Here is a 21,793-nt window from a genome sequence, read left to right on the forward strand (position 1 = left end):
GGGATTATTTACAACGTGGAAAACATGTTTAACAGCTTTAAGCTCGCTGTCACAGTACCCAACTTTATACACAAAATAACGGGTGATCCAATTACATTTACGCCAGAGTCGTGTCAAGCTGTCATGTTATTTTTGTGCAGTATTGATTGGAAAATCATGGAAAGACTTATGCCTGAACAACGTTTAACCTTGCCACTTTATATTGAAAATTCACGTTCTGTTAAGAATGTGTTACGCATGCTTCACTCAACTTATGCTCAACATAGTCGGCCTACTGAGCGCTCTATTCGCATTATCATCACCCGTTTTGAGACCCAGCATATATTACTTATTGGATAACTTTCGACCGAATAGACCACGTCCAGCTCGCAGTAGCTGAGAGTGTATACGAAGACGATGGAAAGTCGTTTCGCCGCCGTTCACAACAACTCGAACTTACGTATGGAACGACTTGGCGCATTTTACGTGGAGATCTTAAATTGAAAGTGTACAAAATACATCTTGAAGAACTGATGCCGGTCGACCTTCTCAAGCGGCATTGCTTCGGTTTATGGGCTCTTGAAAAGTTCCAAGAAAATCCGACGTTTTCGAGCCAAAGTTTGTTCAGCGATGAGACCCATTTTTGGCTCAAAGTGGTTTACATACCGCATTTGGGACTTGGAGAAATTCAAGAGCTGCCAACCACTGTCTAGTGCATTTGTGGGTCACTGGAATCATCGATCCATATTTCTTCTAAAATGATGCCGGTGCCAACGTAACCGGCAATGGCGACCTTAATCGCATCATGATAACAAGGCTGATAGTAGTGGAAAGCTCGAACGAATCATCGAAAATTGGACTGATGGATCATCTAAGACGTTGCCGTGGCCAACAATTGGAAGAGATAATCTTCAAAAACTAAATGTCAAAGAATGTTCTCTCGAATGATATTAAACATTCCCCACTTTATTTGAAATTTCTGTGCTTTTTTCTTTAAAAAGGTAGGGATCCCCCAAATGGCCGCTTTTGCGATATAATTCTACTTCAACTTACCTTCTGAATATATTTTGATCTATAAAAACATATTTAAAATTTTTAATAAATACCACCGCAAGCTAATATCCTTCCGTTGTTATTCAGGATTGCAAAATTCTTCAAGAAAGATTATTTTTTATCTCGGCATTATTAGGCTTAGTTCTTTTGCTAGAAATTTTGTTTGTTTACTTTACGTTAAAGCTTAAACTCGTGCGCTCTAACATGAGAGGGGAGTATTAATAACGCTAAAATGGACACCCTATACAATTCAGTCATCAGCATGACAAGCTGAGTCGATTCAGCCATATCCCTCTGTCATACAAATTGATAGATTTACGTTCATGTGTGGAAACTTGTTTATTTGTCAAGGGTACAACAGCTTCGATACAATCGCGGTTAACATTTTTTCCTTTTTTATTCCAATTTTTCTATAATTTGTTAGATTGAAAATTAAATATTTAAAAATTGTATTATTATCACCAAATAAGTCGCTATACAGGTAAAAATCTGCAAAGAAAAACCATTAATACTCCCTCACACATTTTATTTAAGTATACCTTTAGGCTTACCGACATTATCAGCCGTATGTTCAGTGTAAAGAAGTTCCTTGCGGTCACCTCAATGCACTGCAGCTGCAGTTGTGTGGAGAATTGTTGCAGCAACATGCGATATGCGCACATGGATTGCGAGGAATTTACAACGATTATGCGGCACAACATGCTAGCTATCAAGCGATCCTGAAAGTATGCAGAGAATGGAGTTGCGGCATGATATCTTGTAATTTGTTTGCGTACGCACCAACTGCTTGCAATTATGGCACAAATAACAGAGATGCCAGATGATGATGGTCATGGGCAGCAGCCACCAAAAGCACGCGACGTAGTAGTTGCGACGTTCGAGATAGCCCTCCCAGCTGAGCAGCGCCCAGTAGAGCGTACAACCATAGTCCAGCATATAACAGAAAATGATGCTAAACAGCGACCAGCCAGCGAACGCATTGAGCAGCTCAAATGCCTTGTACAGCAAATCATATATATCCTTTATGGCCAATAGATAAGCCAGTGTTTGCAGTTTTTCGTAGTTAACATCCAACAGCTGCTGGCTTGGCGCCATGCGGTAGGCAACAAGCTGTTGCAATTTCAAGCAAAGACAACGCATGTAATGACGCAGCACGCACACGTAGATCAGCAGCTGTATTAAGCGTAAGCGCATCGCAATCGCAAACCAAATGGAATACCAAAAGTAGCCGATATATTGCCATTTAATAAAATTATACACGAATATAAGCACACAAATGGCGGAAAGCCAAAGCTGAAATCTTAACAGCTGACGCACACGTGGCAGAAACACATCCAATTTGATATCCAGTCTGAGCCGCAGCCGCAGTGAGAATTCGATTTCGTGCAGTAGCCGCAGGAATGTCTCGTGCTGCTGCTGACGCCAGATACCTTCGGCCGCCATGACTATATTGGAGAGCGCTTGTGAGCTAAAATCCACCATCGCCACGGTCCAGCTGAGCACGGTGCCAGATATGGATTTGCGCGAAGCCAGACCATTCACGTAAAGCACGCAGAGCCAGGGCAGCAGCACGTACAAGTAGAGCTTTTTTAAACGTTGCAGTGAGCATGTAAAACCGTGGTTGGTGCGCGAGAGGCTGGTTGCCTGCGCTGATTTCTTACAGGCGTTTGGCGTTGGACTTATATAGAAGCCGAAGACGAGCGAGTAGCGCAACCAAGCACGGAATTGCTGCTCCATTCTGTGTGAATTCGTAGTATGATACTAAAAGTCTGGTAAGAGCTAAGTAAGATTACTCGATGATTGGCAGTGCACGCAGCGTTGCAAAAATATCAGCATATTGATGAAGATTGACAGCTGCAGGGCTGACAAGCAGAATGCAATTTAATATTGAGTCAATTATTTTTACAGGAATGCTTAATGGAGCGAATAGTATTGGTAACTATATTTGTACATATATATAATATCTAATTCTTGTGTTGTCTTTAATTTCCGCAACTAAGTTGCTTAATGTGTCTCTTCAGACCCTAAAAATAGCTTTTGAAAAACCATTTTAATAAATTCCAAAGGAGTGAAGGTCTTCTTCTTTCTCTGCTTCCTCCGGCGGCTACTGCGTCGAATACTTTCAAAGCTGGAGTGTTTTCGTCCATTCAGACGACATGACCTAGCCAGCGTAGTCGCTGTCTCTTCATTCGCTGAACTACGTCAATGTCGTCGTACATATATCTCATACAGCTTATCGTTCCGTCGAATGCCATATTCGCCGTGGCTAATGCGCAATGGACCATAAATCTTCCGCATAACCATTCTCTCGAAAACTCATAACGACGACTTATCAGATGTGGTCATCGCTCATGTCTATGCTCCATATAGCACAACGGGAATAATGAGTAACTGATAGACTTTGGTCCTTGTTCATGTAGAGAGTGCTTTACTTCTCAATTGAGTCCGCAATAGCACCTGTTGGCAAGAGTTATTCTACGTTGAATTTCGAGCCGAACATGGAGCCATATGTAGAAGTTCACGCAAGTAAGGAAAGTTCTGTGAGCACCATTCACTTGGGAGTGACCAGGAACGAATCTTTTACATACCGCTCAAGCACCTCACGGCTTTCGGTCTCAGACCAAGTATCCTCTAAGTAGCCAAAGAACATCCGTTTGAAGGGAGCTAAGGTGAGAAGGCGAACCCTCCCTCACTAGGGTTGTGCGCTGGTTTAGGACTCGCCAAGTAAAAAACGTCCCAAAGAAAATTAAACAACAGCTTCGAAAGAGAAACCCCACTTTTGATGACCACGATGGCAAACGCATTAAGGATTACGATATAAGGGCATGCACCTATAATGTTCGTTCCCTTTATTGGGAAGGTGCCGCTGATATCCTCGTATACATAAAGGCTGACATCACCGCCGCTCAAGAAGTGCGATGAACGGGACAAGGACTAAGACGAGTACGTCCTTGTGGCATTTACTACAGTGGCCATATAAAGGACTGTAAATTCGTTGTGTGATTTATGGTGGGAGAGAGACTCCGTAGCCGAGCCTTGGCATTCACCTCGCTGGATGAACGTCACAATCCGCAACAAAGCAACATTTTTTAACATATCGCTGATTTGGGCCCACGCCCCAATGGAAGAGAAGAATGAAGTGACCAAAGACGCCTTCTATGATCGCTTCGAGCCCACCTATGAGAACTGCCCCCGCCACGGTGTCAAAATCGTACTTGGCGGTTTTAACGCCAGGGCTGTGACGGGATCGGGAATCCACCTATCGAAATGAAAAGCGACTCCTGCTCTTTGGGAGCATTCGTCAGCAACTCGGCATAAGGGAACTGTGGGACATTTCAAGCTTTATACAGCTGCAAACGAAACCATTGGTGGATGGAAAATGCAAAAGAACAGCTGGTACGATGAGGAGTGTCGTTTCGCAGTGGAGAGAAAGCAGACTGTCTACCTCGCAACGTTAGAATCGACCACAATACGTGCGGGATGGGATAGATACCGAGAATTGAAGAGGGAAGCTAGACGCATTCGCATACAAAAAAAGCAAGATGGCCGAGCTGTTCAAATACGGCGTCGATGAACTTATAAGGAGCATGAATCAGCTTCTTTGTAGAATATGAACGGACGACGGACTGACTAGCAATTCACCATGCGCCAAATCTTGGAAAAGACCCGTAAAAAGAGAATCGACACGCACTACCTCTTCGTCGATTTCAAAACTGTTTTTGACAGCACGAAAAGAAGCTGCCTTTATGCCGCGGTCTCTGAATTGGGTATCCCCGCAAAACTAATACAGCTGTGTAAGCTGACGTTGAGCAATCGGGAAGGACCTCACCAAGCCGTTCGATACCAAACGAGGTTTCAGACAAGGCGACTCCCTTTCGTGCGACTTCTTTAATCCACTTTTGGAGAAAATAATTCGAGACGCAGAACTAAATAGAGAAGGTACAATATTCTATAAGAGTGTACGACGTTGATATTGATATCTTTAGCCTCAACAACCGCGTTGTTAGTTCTGCTTTCTCTAGAATGGATAAGGAAGCAAAGCGAATAAATTTGGTAGTGAACGCGAGCAAAATGAAGTATCTCCTTTATAAAATAAACAGTGGTCCTCCTAGACTCCCATGTCACTGTTGGCAGTCATAACTTCGAAGTCCCAGATAATTTCGTCTATCTTGGAACCAGCATTCACAGCAACAACAACGTCAGCATCGAAATCTAACGCAGAATAACTCTTGCCAACAGGTGCTACTTTGGATTGAGTAGGCAGTTGACAAGTAAAGTCCTCTCGACGAACAAACACCAAACTCTCAGTTATCTCAGATATCAATTTATTTAGTACTTTCAAATCATAAATACGACTTTATACCATTGCTAAAAGTATACTTTAGGAGTTCAAAAATTGTATCAGTATCACCAAATTCATTGCTACTGCCGTGGAGATCTGAAAAGAAAATCCATTTTTAAAGCAAAAATCAAAGTAACAATTCTGAACCTAAAGGCTTTGTGGATTTTCAAATACTAAAGAAAGGAAAGAAGTTACGTCATCGTTCCTGACATATTATATTCAACCCCAATATGCAGTATGCTAAAATTCGCAAAGCCCACCTTGTTACTAATCAATCATCCAATTGAGAGCTTACATTTGAATGGAAACTTTTTGTATAAAGCAAAAGGAATTGAAAATAATCTAAGGACCTATAGATGATAGAAATGAGACTCGTATGCTTAATGAGTTAATATTCTCCGAACTCCGTTTACATATTTGAGTATGAGTTCCGAAAGCCACTAAAGTAGTTAGTTGCGGTCTGGTTTGCTCAGAACATACATTACATTATAAAGAGAAAATTAGCATAATATTGGGAATAAAAGAGAGAAAGATAGAAGAGAGTCATATAATTGGATAAGAATTAAGTTACCCGTCGAAGCCTTTAACGTTCTTACAATTAGGAGCTATTTAAATAATTAAAAAGAAAATACCCACTGTTTCGTCAAATCGATAGCTATTTGAGTTCAAGTTAATTAAAAAAAAATTGGAATAAAATACATATTAACACCGATATTACTCGAAGAGTGAGTTTTTTTTCAACTCTCAGCTTTTAATAGGTATAGAAACAAATATTTATAGCTACAACTGTTCTAAACTCTAAATCATTGTGTGAGTGAAGCAAGTCGCTAAAATCCCTAAGGCTGAGTGCTGCAGTCTGACGGAAATATGAGATGCTTCCAACTGAGACTGAATTCCAAGAACAAAGTCTTACTATATTTAAAACTCACAAAAATTTTTTGCAGAAAGAAGATTTCTTTGGATAACATGCTAGTCCTTTCTGTATTTCCCTAACTTCTAGCAAAGGCATACATCCAGGCTCACCGTCATTAGAAAGCGCATTTCCAAAACAAAGAAATGCTCCGCCGTCACCTCAATACGTTGTAGTTGTAATTGCGCGGAGAGTTGATATAACGCGAGACGATATGAGCTGAGTGTATCAGCGGTGCTCATTATAGTTATCTTGCTCAGTAAATGCGCCACTGTGCGACCCTAAAAGTATACAATTTTTGAATAAAGAACTAAGAGAGAGCTTATTTAATAAAAACTCACTAATTTCGTGCAATTATCGCATAAACAACACAAGTGACAGATGAGCGCGATTAAGGGCATCATGGCAGCTGGGCCAGCTATGTAATAGTAACGACGTCTGACGAAACCATCCAAGCTCAGTAAAGTCCAATATAGATTGCAGGTAAAGTCAAACATATAGCAGGCAATGATGCTGAACATCGACCAGCCGGCGAAACTGTTGAGTAGCTGAAATGCTTTATGCAGCAGCATATAGATCTCCTTGATGGCCAGCAGATACTCCAACGAAGCCAACTTCTCGTAGTTGATATCCAGCAGTTGCTGCGCCGGCGCCGTGCGGTAGGCTTCAATTTGACGCAGTTTTGTGCAGAGACACTCGAGATAGTGCCGCAAGACGCGCACGTAGATGACCAGCTGTATTATGCGTAGGCGCATAGTTATTATGGACCAAAGCCCATGCCAAAAGTAACCAATGTAATTCAACCAAAGTGACGTGATAATGAAGAGCATTATGGAGCCAAGCGACAATGCAAGCAGGTAAATTAAATGTGTGCGTACAATTTTATGCAACAACAGCGGTTGGACATCCTGTCGCAAGCGCAACTTCAAGGATACCTCAATCTCATCCAAGAGCAGAAGGAAAGCCTCGTGCTCTGGCTGCTTCCACAGCGCCTCCATTACGATGAGGAAATTCGTGCATATTTGCGTGGTAAAGATTACCGTAGCCGATACCCAAGTAAGCATGAGCCCGGGTATATAATTAAGCCAAGTTAGGCCGTGTATGTAGAGCGCACCGATAGCGCAGAGCAAAATACACATATGTACGCGCTGTAACAGTGCCTTGCGGGTGAGTTTCTTCGGTGCGCCAGTCCAGGCTTGATGCTTGCATGCTATGCGCGGGGTTTGTAACGTTGTTCCGTTGTTGGTTTCACCCAGATAAATACCATGTAGTATGCCGTAACGCAACCACGTACGTAGTTGCTGTTCCATGTTGCATTTATGGACTAATAGCGCTTACCAAACTCAACTTTCCAATGGAAAATTATGTAGATGTTCCTTCAGACGCTTGATAAGCATGAGTGACAGGCGTATTGATAACCCTTTAAATGCTAGATTGCTGGCGGCATGTGATATTAAGGGCAAGTATTTAATCTTGATACTTGAAAGGCTTAAAATGTTGAACACAAGAATGCATTTGCAGGACATACATATATATGTAGCTACATACATACATACATATGTACATATATTGTAAGTGAACTAGTTACATACATACACACATATAAATTTTTAGAATTGGAACGAAGAAGAGGTTGTTTGTTTTCAAGAGTAAATTCGTAGGTGATAAAATGAAGTTTTAAAGAAAATCAAAACAATGTGCAGGTACGAAATGGAATCGGAACACATGTGTGTATTTAAGGAATTTTATAGTAAAATGACCTTTCGAAGAAAATCAAAGAAATCTAGCTAAGGAAAAGTGACGGAACGAAATGGAATCGGAACACTAAGTTACTATGAAAATAATGCTTGAACCATATTAGGAAATGGTTTTTGAAAAAATCTTAAAAATATTGAAACAATATGGAATAGAACAACATGTAATAAAAACACAAGTTACAAAACAAGAATATTAATACTAAAATAAGTTAATTTCGTTCAAAAGAGAGATCGATGTGGAAGTACATATGTATAATAACAGAAAGATGGAACAGCCTGGTATGGAATGATAATTATAAATTAATGAATGTCATGCAAGTATTTTGAAAATGATAGTTAGGTAATATAAAAAGCTGGGAAAACAATTAAAATCGAATAAAAAATTAAGCCAAAATAGCTACATAAGGAAATTGAGAAAAGAAGAGCGAAAAATATGGAAATGAACGGAATAGAATGGAACTGTATAGAATGGGTCTGTAAATTGAAGGAAATCAATGCACAAATAACTGTTTTAATGTAAAGGAACGATGTTGAATTGGAACATAAATGGAACAACCTGCATAATGGAAATGCAAATTAAAAAAATAATGCAAAAGCAAATGTGTTCAATTTGACGGAACGCTTTGGAATTGGAACACTAAGTTGAAATAGTAAATGGAAGAAGATGCATAGAACATGCTTGTTAGGAAAAGCCTAAATTGTGCTGTAATGGAAAAGCAAGTTAAAAAATTAATGCAAAAACAAATGTGTTCCTTATGAAGGAACGATTTGAAATTGGAACGAGAATGGAACAGCATGCATAATGGAAATGCTAATTACAAAAATAATTCTAAAACAAATGTGTTCCATATGAAGAAACGATTTAGAATTGGAACAGCAAGTGAAACAGTAAATGGAATAATATGCATAGGAGCTTAAGAAGCGCTCTAACATGAGATGGGAGTATTAATAAAGCTAAAATGGACACCCTATACAATTCAGTCATCAGCATGACAAGCTGAGTCGATTCAGCCATATCCCTCTGTCATACAAATTGATAGATTTATGTTCATGTATGGAAACTTCTTTATTTGTCAAGGATACAACAGCTTCGATACAATCGCGGTTAACATTTTTTCCTTTTTTATTCCAATTTTTCTATAATTTGTTAGATTGAAAATTAAATATTTAAAAATTGTATTACTATCACCAAATAAGTCGCTATACAGGTACAAATCTGCAAAGAAAAACCATTAATACTCCCACACACATTTTATTTAAGTATACCTTTAGGCTTACCGACATTATCAGTCGTATGTTCAGTGTAAAGAAGTTCCTTGCGGTCACCTCAATGCACTGCAGCTGCAGTTGTGTGGAGAATTGTTGCAGCAACATGCGATAAGCGCACATGGATTGCGAGGAATTTACAACGATTATGCGGCACAACATGCTAGCTATGAAGCGATCCTGAAAGTATGCAGATAATGGAGTTGCGGCATGATATCTTGTAATTTGTTTGCGTACGCACCAACTGCTTGCAATTATGGCACAAATAACAGAGATGCCAGATAATTATGGTCATGGGCAGCAGCCACCAAAAGCACGCGACGTAGTAGTTGCGACGTTCGAGATAGCCCTCCCAGCTGAGCAGCGCCCAGTAGAGCGTACAACCATAGTCCAGCATATAACAGAAAATGATGCTAAACAGCGACCAGCCAGCGAACGCATTGAGCAGCTCAAATGCCTTGTACAGCAAATCATAGATATCCTTTATGGCCAATAGATAAGCCAGTGTTTGCAGTTTTTCGTAGTTAACATCCAACAGCTGCTGGTTTGGCGCCGTGCGGTAGGCAACAAGCTGTTGCAATTTCAAGCAAAGACAACGCATGTAATGACGCAGCACGCACACGTAGATCAGCAGCTGTATTAAGCGTAAGCGCATCGCAATCGCAAACCAAATGGAATACCAAAAGTAGCCGATATATTGCAATTTAATAAAATTATACACGAATATAAGCACACAAATGGCGGAAAGCCAAAGCTGAAATCTTAACAGCTGACGCACACGTGGCAGAAACACATCCAATTTGATATCCAGTCTGAGCCGCAGCCGCAGTGAGAATTCGATTTCGTGCAGTAGCCGCAGGAACGTCTCGTGCTGCTGCTGACGCCAGATACCTTCGGCTGCCATGAGTATATTGGAGAACGCTTGTGAACTAAAAAACAACGTCGCCACGGTCCAGCTGAGCATGGTGCCAGGTACGGGTTTGCGCGAAGCCAGACCATTCACGTAAAGCACGCAGAGCCAGGGCAGCAGCACGTATAAGTAGAGCTTTTTTAAACGTTGCAGTGAACATGTAAAACCGTGGTTGGTGCGCGAGAGGCTAGTTGCCTGCGCTGATTTCTTACTGGCGTCTGGCGTTGGACTTATATAGAAGCCGAAGACGAGCGAGTAGCGCAACCAAGCACGGAATTGCTGCTCCATTCTGTGTGAATTCGTAGTATGATACTAAAAGTCTGGTAAGAGCTAAGTAAGATTACTCGATGATTGGCAGTGCACGCAGCGTTGCATAAATATCAGCATATTGATGAAGATTGACAGCTGCAGGGCTGACAAGCAGAATGCAATCAAATGCATTAAATCAATCAATTATTTTTACAGGAATGCTTAATGGTGCGAATAGTATCGGTAACTATATTTGTACATATGTATATTATCTAACAACTGCAGGTCTCTGTGTTGTGACCGAAATTTCAATTTTTTTTTTTTAATTTTAAATTTAGTTTTTAAATTAAATTCTTATTGATATGCTTAAATATTTTTATTAGAGATGTGTTGTCTTTAATTTCCACAACTAAGTTGCTTAATGTGTCCCTTCAGACTTTAAAAATAGCTTTTGTAAAATCGTTTTAATAAATTCCAATATTCATATTTAATATGTCAGCCTGATAAAAGGGCTTTTGTCCACAGTACCAGCTTTCAGCGCTATCCCAACGGGACATGTGGCTTAGTCACCTTAAATAGAAGCTCACGCAAGTGAGGAAAGTTCTGTGAGCGCCATTCACTTGGGAGTGGCCAGGAACGAATATTTTACATACGGCTCAAGCTGCTCACGACTTTCGGTCTTAGACCAAGTATCCTCTGGGTAGCAAAAAAAATTCTTTTGACCCCAGGGTTGTGAGCTGGTTTGACTACCAACACGTAGACCATATACTGTGACACTACTCCTATGAAGCTGGATTTGGAAGCCTACCTGCCTAAGCATTTGTCTCCACCTTCGTTTCTAACTTTTATCTCACAGAACGCTGAGAGCTTTTGAATCCAAGCCTTCAAACCAACAGTGAGACGACTATTGGTTCAGTTCTACTTACTTCAAGTTGAGGAATAAAGAATCCATATATCTACTAACCTAGAGTGGAAGACCTAGCCTGAACTTCCTGGCGTATTTTTGTTGAAACCGTCTCAAAAATTTGTCAGTTCTTTAAAACGAGAGAAACAAGATAAATATGAAAACAAACCTTCGACCAAAGAACCTGCAAGAGCTTAAGAATGCTTTGGAATTGCTGACTTTTGCTTTAAAAGAATATTTAATGCTCGTCGTCAATTCATTGCCGTAAACATAAAAGCTCTTCGGACGCATCCCTATAAATTCGCGAACAGAAATCATTCTCAGTGTTAATCTTTCTAGTACTCGCTGCATAATTTTATTTCCGAGTCGTTCAGAGATAAATATTTATAGCCTCATTGGCAATTCATTGTATTTTTATTTACGTAAACACTCTTTTTTTCTAAATTGCTTAATAGTTTTCAAGATAAGCTCAACAACTCCAGCTCCAAGCAAAGAAATTGCACCAGTATTACCAAATTTGTTGAAGTCACAGAGAAGATCTACAAAGAGAATTGTATAAAATTCCATATAATTTTTAGTTTAATTTAGTTTTAATTTTAGTTGAGGGGAAAATATACTTCTATGACCAAAAGGAACAACAGCGAAATTCGTCTGGAGACAAAACCAACTCATGGCTAAAAACAACTTGGAGGTCTTTAAAAAACAACTTAAGATTCACAATGTGAGATTTGATTTGTAAGAAAACATTATTTAAGACACCCAAAGCACTCTTTTTCTAAATTGCTCAAATCGCATTAGCTGTTTCACCTTATGACCACAGATTTATGTCACTTACGGTCATCAGTAGACGCAGTTCCAAGACAAAGAAGTGTTGTGCCGTTACTTCGATTTGTTGTACTTGTATTTGTGCGGAAAGTTGTTGCAAGACCAGCCGATATGCCGTCAGCGACTGCTTGTTACGCATTATTTTCAGTTTGTTTAGTAGGAAAGCGATGCGACGCGCCTAAAAGTACACAATAGTTTTCGTTTACATTTTAATAAACATTCGCTGTTGCCAATTATTACCAAATCCTGGCATCTTTCACATAGAAAACACAAATAGCAAACGATTGCGAGCAACGGTAGCAATGCCACCGGTCCCGCCACGTAATAGTAGCGCCTATTCTGGTAGCCATCCAAACTTAGCAGCGTCCAATAGACATTGCAGCTCACATCAAACATATAACAATTGACAATGCCAAAGAGTGACCAGCCGGCAAAGTAGTTAAGCATATGAAACGCGCGATAAATGAGCGTGTAAATCTCCTTGACCGCCAACAGCGAATCCAACGAAGCCAATCTAACGTAGTTGATATCGAGCAGCAACTCCTCTGGCGCCAAGCGATAGGCCACAATTTCACGCAATGTCGCGTAGAGACACTCCAGATAGTGTTGCAAGATGCGTACGTACAACAACAATTGTATAATACGTACACGCATTGTTAGTATGGACCAGAATCCATGCCAGAAGAAGCCAATGTAGTTCAACCAATGCGTGCTGATAATGAAGAGCAGCAGACAAACGAGTGAGCACAACACAAAACAGCCGATCAGGCAGCGCAATTCGTGCAGCAGCGCCCGCTTTTGCACATTCACACGCAAACGCAGCTTGAGTGCGTCTTCAATGGCCGCGAGTGTCTGCAAAAAGGCGGCGTGTTGAGCACGTCGGCGCACGGTTTCCATAATTATCAGCAGATTGGTGAGCACTTGCAAGCTGAAGAGTATGACGCTGGCCACCCAAGTGAGCATCAGCGTTGGCAGACCGCCACAGCGGCGTAGGCCGTGCACGTAGCCCAGGCAAAGCGTCAGCGCTATGAGGCAGAGGTGACAATGCGATAGCGTCAGCAGGCGGCGCTTGTCACTGTGGGCGCTGCGCCGGCAGCTGTGAGTTTCCGTTGGCAGAGTAAGTGCGCCTCTCGCCACAGCAAACGCTGGCTTAGGTTGTCGCTGGTAAATACCGAAGAACATGCACAAGCGAAGCCAGTGCCGCAGTTCGTGTTCCATTTTACGCTCGAGTTTTGCAAATGCTTTGCGGATTTGCTCTGCAATCGAAGGCAAGTTGAGTGTGAAATTCCGCGTGTGTGCAAATATTTGTTAACAGATGGTATCTTTTTGGATAAAAAAATAATCGGATGTATTAGAAAGTGGGAAGGGTATGGCTTTATTAAGGTGGTTCTGATATATATATGCGATTACTTTTATACCCTGGACACTATAATATTAACTTTGCCACAAAGTTTGTAGCACTTATGGCGACCCTATGAAATATTTATAAAGGGTGATCCATTTCGAGGTTCCTTACTTTTTTTTATGAAAAACCAAAGAAAATTCAATTTTAATGATTGTTGGAATGTTGATTACAACTCGAAATAATATTTTTTGGCATTTATTTTTTATCTCTTTAAAATTTTGCTCGCGGCCATATCTCAGATGGTCAACATCTTGAGACCAATTTTCGATTACTCGTTCGAGCATTTCGACTGGTAACTGGCGAATGATATGCGTTATGTTTTGTTCCAATGCCTAAATCGGAGCGGATAAATTTTGACTTTACATATTTCACAGGAAAATATCTAACGGTGTGATATCACGCGATCTTGGTGACCAATCGACCAGCCCAAAACGTGAAATGATCTGTTGCTCGAAGTGTTCACTCAATAAATCCATTGATTGATACAATGTGTGGGAAGTAGCGCCGTCTTGTTGAGACTAAATGTCGCCGAGATCATAAATCAAATAGTCGGTTATAATGGTGCGATGAAGATCGCCATTGACGATTACGTTCTCACCGGCATCATTTTTGATGAAAAATGGATCGCTGATTTCACCGGGCCACAAAACCACAAAAACCGCTGTTTTTTTTTGGATGAAATAGCAGCTGTTGAATCTCTTCGGGTTGGCTTTCGTCCCAAATCCGGTAATTTTGCTTCTTGACATACCTATCAAGAAGAAAATTTGGCTGGAGAGCTTCACATCTTCTTTTCTTTCCAAGAGCCCACAAAGCGATGAGAAAGATGAAGATATTTCATTGGCCGATATTTACCATAAAAAGGCTGAGGCCCTCCTATTCGGTACTTGAAAAGCTATCAATCGATTTCGAACACTTTTAGGTGGGAGGTGAATACTTTGAAAGCTTTATTAGCGCAAAATTTGATCCCAATATCCAATATCTATTTATAAGCTTTTGGCTTATTCATAATAAAGTGCAGAGGAACTCTACATAGGTATTGAAAATTGTGTTATATGGAAAATAGGCGTGGTTATAGTCCGATTTTCCAAAATTTTAACTGTAACTGTAATATCCACATTTCAAAATTAGAAGCTTGAAATAGTTGCTGGGATATGAAATTTTACCAAAAAGTGAGGGGTGCAATTTTTACATCGACTCACAAGTTACCTTTCAGTGTTATATAATTAATACTATTGAAATGCAATTTTTCATTATCGCATAAATCTATTTATATGTCAATCAAATAACACGCCAAAGGAATATTAGTCTCCAAATTAGCTCGAACAGTTTAGTTAGTACAGCAAAGAAAGTCTACGCGAAATGGAGCAACAATTGCGCGCTTGGTTACGTTATTCGCTCGTCTTCGGACTCTACATAAGTCCAACACCGAATACGCAGTACACAAACGATAGATCAACCGCGCGCAGCAAGCGTCTGGTTTGGCTTGAGCGCAAACAAATCTTAACAAAAAAAGGTTTGAAAGAAATTTACCTACACCTGCTATTAGTTGCACTCTGCGTGGCCTATGTGAGATCACTAGCTGCGCGTAAGCCCATACCAGGCTTGGCCAGCGAAGCAGCGTGCACTCTTATCTACAGTGTACAAGCGTTATCTAGTATAGTCATTGTAGCCGAGGGCTTATGGCGTCAACGGCAGCAGGAAGCATTCTTACGACTGCTGCACGAAATTGAATTCTCACTGAAGCTACGGCTGCGAGAGGACATTAAATTGGCTTGTTGGCCGTCGCGTGCACGTTGGCACCTGAAATATTTGCTTTGGCTATCGCTCATCTGCTTCGGCCTTACGGTGTATACTTTTATGGAATTACAACATTTGGGTTACTTTTGGCACGCCATTTGGTATAACATAATCATTCGTTTACGTATCGTACAGTTGTGTATTTACGTGTTTGCTTTGCGAAATTATTTGGAATGTCTTTGCATGAAGTTGCAACAGCTTGTTGCATACCGCACGGCGCCAAGCCAACAGTTGTTGGATGTTAACTATAAAAAACTGCAAACTTTGGCATATCTCTTGGCCATTAAGGATATCTACGATTTACTCTATAAGGCATTTGAACTGCTCAATGAATTCGCTGGCTGGTCACTCTTCATCATAATAACCTGTTATATCATGGACTATGGTTGTGGACTATATTTTGCGGTGCTAAGCTATGAGGGACTTCTGGAGAGTTCCAATTATTTTGTGCCAGCTTTTTGGTGGTTGGTACCTATAACCGCCAGCATCTGGCATATTTGCTATCTGTGTCATAAATGTTCGCAACTGGTAAGCACAAAGCAAATGTCATAATCTGAACTCATTTCTAAGCATACTTTTAGGATCGCTTGTTAGCCGCTAGGTTGCGTCGTCTAATAATTATGAGTTCTTCGCAGTCCATGCGTTCTTATCGCACTCTATTGCAGCAATTCTCCACACAGTTAGAGCTGCAGTGCATTGTAGTGACCGGCAGGAATTTCTTTATATTAGACTTGCGTTTGGTAACAGCGGTGAGCCCTAATGTATGCTTCAGTAAAATATTTCTGTAATAATTATTGCTCTTTTCTACAGATTTTAGCAACTGTGACCTCATATCTGGTGGTGTTAGTACAATTTCTGTATGTTTAAAGAAAATCTATACATATTCAAATAAGAGATAATGGAATTACTTGATATTTTATATTTGAATTGATTAATATTAACAATAATAATCAAGCCGCCTCCTACTCATATGCTATAGTCTCTATATAAAAAAGAGGCAGTCAAATAAATTGAGCTGTTTGGAGGAAATTAATGTTTTTATGAGAAATGATATATAGCGGGGCACCGCTTTGCAAAATGATCTAAGAAATGAACCAGATTTTGAGCTGTAGAACTTCTGTAATAACAAGTGCGTGGAGCTATGACGGCCGTAAATTATATTGGGAGTCCATTCGTATTTTGTCAATAGATGTCGTTGCAGTCGTATATCTCCAGTCCTACCAATCACATTGTGTCATACCATATAGTGTTGGAAAAGCAAGATTTTAAGCTTCATTTAACCAAAAAAAAAATCGTCGAAGTTAAAAAAAAGTTACAGCTTTAAAAAATAAGTGAAAATAATGAAGAAAATCGCTATATTTTGAAATGAAATTTGTGAAGTTTACGGAGACGATGCTTTATCAGTTCGTGTAGCACAGCAATGGTTCACTCGCTTGCGATCTGGAAATTTCGAAATTTCGACTCACACTGTCTCAAGCGGAAAAATTACAAAAAGTGGTCCACCAAAATGATATATATTTGCTTATTTATTTATTATTATAAATATAAAAAATACGAAAAGACCTTTTCGACTACCCAATATGATAGCGATGTTTGGTAAACTTTTGCTTGCTGCTCTGTCAAAGGGAGTGGCTCACTATTAGCAGTTAAATATTCAGACAAGCTTTTCTCAAAAATATACTCTAACGGTCGGCATTTTTGTCCAAAAGCTGACCTCTTTTATGAAAGCTTTTCTCTTTTTGAATATTCAGACAAACTTTTTACTGAAATATACTCTAACAATCGGAATTTTTTTCCAAAAACTAACGTCTTTTAGAAAAGCTTTTTCTATAACTGTACTATGTAAAATGTAAAGCTTGCGTCTCTCAGATTCGAACGAACAATCCACCGAAGAGAATTGAAAACACTCAGCTACGATGTACGGCACTTCAATTTCTTTTATATTCCTGTTTATTTGCTCCTCCAACACTCGCCGATCTCTCTTTCTAACCTACTGCACTGTGAGAGTGCAGCAAGCTACACTACTTAGCCAGTTAGAGACAACAAGCTTTATAAATAGCTATGAAAACCTAGCAGTAAAAAAAGCTTTGCGAGATAGTTTTAAGTATTTTAGTCACTTGGATTGATAAAAAAATATAATGATTACACTTAAAACAAAATAGAGTGTAGAACATATAGTCGTCATTATATTTCTCATCCTCAAAACACATATATACCCTTTTTATATAGCGAGAAGCTTTCTAAATTTAGGGCTTCAATAAAGATCGAGTTAGGTATCAGCACCATAGGCTTTAGAAGGTAATTTCCAACCTCTCACAAACGTATTTCTGTATCAAAAAAACTTGCAGAGCTTCGAGCCAGTCGAAAAAAGCTGAAAACATCAAGAATCTTTACTGAAAGAAACGTACCACAGTTGGAAGTGGAAGCTCGACAAAGCTGAGAACGTTTTGAAATATTTCTTCTTCAGCGAAGCTAAGAGACTCAAAACTTACAAATGATTTTTATATTATTGTCACTATTTATCATTTTCCCGCCTTGTGGTTATATAGGAAGTTAGAAGTACTGCTATCAGGGACACAATTAGCGCTGAATACACCATTTTGATGCAACCATTTTGATGGACCATATTCTTGCTATTCCGTTTCATCGTTGCTCTCAAACCTCTCAATAATCCGTCAGGTTTTTTGTGCAGAGCCATTCAAGGTTTGGTGCCTGATGTCTCCAAGTATTTTGTGTCGAGATTGAGATTGTTTTCATATTTTCAGCGGGCATGGTATTAACTCCGTCTCGAATTGGTCTAAAGAGCTAGGAGATCAATTATTTTATTTTTTCTTTGCCGAAAATGTTCCTACAACCGGGGAACCAAATTATGGACAAATGATGTTGAGCTGCCAGTTAGCTTAAAGCCTTCCTGCATTTATTTACTACGCTGGAATGTAGCTGTGTCGTTGACATTGGCACTCCATTAACGTTTAGAGGGTAACCTCATACGAAAGCGGCTATTGAAAGTTAACCTTGGGAGAACCAAGTAATCTAGTTAAGTTTGTCCAATTCAGTTTGGTATCGATTTCAACCCCTAAGTATTTTGTCGTGGTGGACGGAGAAATTGTTGTACCAATGAATGAGAGAAGATTCAATTGAGGTATTTTTGTTTTGCTCACGAAAAATATCAGTACCATTCTACTAGGGTAGGGCTCCTTCTATAGACTTACTGATTGTGGAAGAAAGCATGCTGATATCATCAACAATAAAAGCGGGTTAAGGTCGTTTGCCCCGTTCTCTATTTTCTATTGCTTGAAAAGAGCCCTATACACACCAGTAGTTGATCCACTCTTTGAGCTACTTCGATTACTTACTGGGTATACACACTTACTGCAACTTTACATCAATGACTTGCTAAATATTCAACGATTTGAATTCATATTAACTTAAAACGAAAGTCCATTAATCAAAAGACCGCCTTATCCGAGGCTGTTCTTTCCTTTTCATTGGGGGCATTTTTACATGGCAGGTCCCACACCCAGCGCACAACCCTGGGAAGGGATGGTTTGCGTTCCCTCTTTAGCTCGCCTTCAAAATATTTTTTGGCTACCCAGACGATGTTTGGTCTAAGACCGGAAGTCGTGAGCTGCACGAGCTATATGTAAAAGAATCATTTCTGGTCATTCCCAAGTGAATGGCGTCCAGAGAACTTTCCTCACTTGCCTGAACTTCTAAACATGACTCCTCTAACAAGATAAACTCCAAAATTTTAAACCGAACCTTTAGTTTTCCGGGTATTGATTAGTATATTTCGTCAGGAAGCTCTCTGAAGTTCGCATTTATAGCTTTTTAAAAGCTTTCTGTCTTCCACCAGCCAAATTTTTTGATTTTGATAACACCAGAAGCAGTATCTTCCGATCTGAACTCAGGGCTCCGAGTTCAGAATGTTGTACTCAAAGAAAAATATCTTACAAAGTATTTCCTAAGTCACTTTTTGGAGTCGACTCGATATTCAAAACACCGGCAGAAGCCGCGCTTTCTAGTCAATTCAGACAAGGCAACTACTGGATTTGCTCTTTTCAAATCTCTTTACTTTTTAAGCCTCTCAGATCTCTTGCTCTAATAAAGGTCCGCTGCGAGACGACGGGTTACTGATTTGCTTACGCCGTTCTTGGTTTTGATAGTTGAGTTCTTGGTCTTGATAGTTGAGGACTCCAGCTTCCAAGAATTTAGGTCGAACGTGTCAGTTCCTAAAAACTATTTTAACTCAAAGGGCTCGCATATTTCGCTCCTGGTTCCCAGTTCTGTAGAAGCTTGCATTGCAAATATCTCCTAATCTATAACCCATAATTGGATATAACAGGTGCCAGAATGTGAGGGACCACTTAGTCAGCAAAGATTCTAACAGTACGCCTATTTGTCTAATTGTGTCAGCGACAGAGAAGCGGGGTGGTGTTTTCATCATTTAATATGTTCTTGCTTTTCTAGTAAGGCGGAGAAACCTATTAGCACAATCTATGCATTTTATCACAATTTCGGCCGAGTAATTATATTAGGCAGCCATTAAAAGTGATAAAAATATACATATATATATTTTTTATTGCCACATTCTCTTCAAAGGCTTCTAATTCTAAAGCCATGAACACCAGTTTCTCGCGAGCCGACATAGTGAAAGTTGCTGTTAAGCTAAAGAATATTCTAAGAAAGCACACACAATGGACATCTTAAAGTCACTGGGTACTCTGCATAGGTGCCTGCAACTCAGTGCGCTATCACTATGGATGGTGGAACGTAAAACTGGCAAAGTTTATCTCTCACGACTACTCGAATGTTATGCCATTTGTACGCTCCTCATTGCGTTCACCATTCTAATTTTGGACATCTTTAGTGACGGTGAATACTTTCGCATGTCGGAAAATGATGTCGGTCATAGATTAGACTACATACAATTGATGGGCATACGTGTGGCGCATTTTGTTTCAGTTTTGGAAGCATTTCTGCAGCGGCATGGTCAAAACACTTTCATAAAGCAAGTACGCGAAATGGATCGTATATTCGAATGTGCACTAAATGTAGACGTGGAAAATGGGTGAGTGTAAAATATGTGGATAGAGGAGAGGTTTTTTATTTAGTTTCTTCTTGTTTTTGAGTATCGGAGGCTTGACGAACAGGGTCAGGTGAAAGCGATTTCAGGCTTCACTTTCACTTTCTTTCTTTCAGTCCCCTACGCCAGAAAATTTTGCGTCGCGGTGTCGTTATGATCCTTATATTTGTCAGCGTCGAAGCGTTGAAATTATTGGTATATGTTCTCGCTTCTGGTCGGAACTTCTCTATATATTGGTTATTCTATATGCTGCCTTTTTTAATTTGTGGAGTGCGTTATTTTCAAATATTTACCGCTATTATGATTGTGCGCCATCGCTTAGATAAACTAGTAACGGCCATTAATGAACTAAATCTGTTGAATAGCAAGCCGAAGCCGGCTGACAGTTCGAATACAAATATAAAATTCATATCACAAGCATCGACAGTCAACGAAATAACCGAGTACCTGAAACATCAGTACGATATGGAGAATACAGACATGAAGCGTTTGCTCATCATACGTGATCTCTACAATCGCTTGTGGGAGCTGACGGCCACACTCAACAAAGATTTTGGCATTTCAATATTGATTAATGTGGGTAATGACTTTATATCCATCACCACGAATTGTTATTGGATTTTTCTGCAATTCAATACTTTCTCAGTATCACTAGAAAATTTCATGCAAATCTCTAGCAACCTCATCTGGTCTATAACGCATCTCTTCAACGTACTAATGCTAGCAATGCTCTGTGAGCGAACGGTTCAGCGGGTGAGTAGAGTGCAAAAGTGGTTTAATATATCTCACTTAGACATTTTAGTATCAAAATTTCAGACTACGGCAATTGCTATGGGCCTACATCGCATTGAAACCAATATTTGGAACGACAACCATAACACCGTGGTGAGTAAAAAATGGAAAACTGAGACTAGTCCATTAAAAACAAACAAACTTATAAATGGCAAATAGCAATATACACTCTAAAGCTGTTGACAAGCACTGACTATTTAAATGAATATATCAATTAACCCCTTAAATTTAATTCGAATTAATCGACTTCTTGACAATACTGCTCATATTCTGAGGTTTCCTTTTCATCGCGGTCGTATTTTACGTGGCGGGTCTAAAACCCAGCGCAAAACCCTGGGGACGGGCGGTTCGCCTTCTCACTTTAGCTCGCCTTCAAACGGATATTTTTTGGCTACCCATAGGATACTTGGTTTAAAACCGGAAGTCGTGGGCTGCTTAAACCATATGTAAAAGAATCGTTTCTGGCCACTCCCTAGTGAATGGCGCTCAGGAACTTTCTTTACTTGCGTGAACTTCTA

At 39.9% G+C, this 21,793-nt stretch overlaps 4 protein-coding genes across 4 annotated transcripts; all 4 read right to left on the bottom strand.

Moving 5' to 3' along the window:
• Positions 1–1,372: 1,372 nt before the first annotated feature.
• Positions 1,373–2,769, bottom strand: LOC126759135 (uncharacterized). Its single transcript, XM_050473755.1, has 3 exons — positions 1,813–2,769; positions 1,584–1,751; positions 1,373–1,521 (listed from the first exon to the last, which is right to left on the bottom strand). The coding sequence occupies exons 1-3, from the start codon at positions 2,767–2,769 to the stop codon at positions 1,465–1,467; spliced, it is 1,182 nt and encodes a 393-aa protein (XP_050329712.1). The 3' UTR covers positions 1,373–1,464.
• Positions 2,770–5,334: 2,565 nt separating this feature from the next.
• On the bottom strand, positions 5,335–7,622 carry LOC126759133 (putative gustatory receptor 39b). Its single transcript, XM_050473753.1, has 3 exons — positions 6,626–7,622; positions 6,398–6,565; positions 5,335–5,470 (listed from the first exon to the last, which is right to left on the bottom strand). The coding sequence occupies exons 1-3, from the start codon at positions 7,592–7,594 to the stop codon at positions 5,414–5,416; spliced, it is 1,194 nt and encodes a 397-aa protein (XP_050329710.1). The 5' UTR covers positions 7,595–7,622; the 3' UTR covers positions 5,335–5,413.
• Positions 7,623–9,088: 1,466 nt separating this feature from the next.
• LOC126759134 (uncharacterized) lies at positions 9,089–10,508 on the bottom strand. The gene is made up of 3 exons (XM_050473754.1): positions 9,549–10,508; positions 9,320–9,487; positions 9,089–9,257 (listed from the first exon to the last, which is right to left on the bottom strand). The coding sequence occupies exons 1-3, from the start codon at positions 10,503–10,505 to the stop codon at positions 9,201–9,203; spliced, it is 1,182 nt and encodes a 393-aa protein (XP_050329711.1). The 5' UTR covers positions 10,506–10,508; the 3' UTR covers positions 9,089–9,200.
• A 1,320-nt stretch (positions 10,509–11,828) lies between these two features.
• Positions 11,829–13,413, bottom strand: LOC126759355 (putative gustatory receptor 39b). Its single transcript, XM_050474090.1, has 3 exons — positions 12,436–13,413; positions 12,206–12,373; positions 11,829–11,909 (listed from the first exon to the last, which is right to left on the bottom strand). The coding sequence occupies exons 1-3, from the start codon at positions 13,411–13,413 to the stop codon at positions 11,829–11,831; spliced, it is 1,227 nt and encodes a 408-aa protein (XP_050330047.1).
• Positions 13,414–21,793: the final 8,380 nt, after the last annotated feature.

Source organism: Bactrocera neohumeralis, chromosome 5 (genome assembly GCF_024586455.1).
Source record: "Bactrocera neohumeralis isolate Rockhampton chromosome 5, APGP_CSIRO_Bneo_wtdbg2-racon-allhic-juicebox.fasta_v2, whole genome shotgun sequence".
NCBI classification, from domain to species: Eukaryota; Metazoa; Arthropoda; class Insecta; order Diptera; family Tephritidae; genus Bactrocera; species Bactrocera neohumeralis.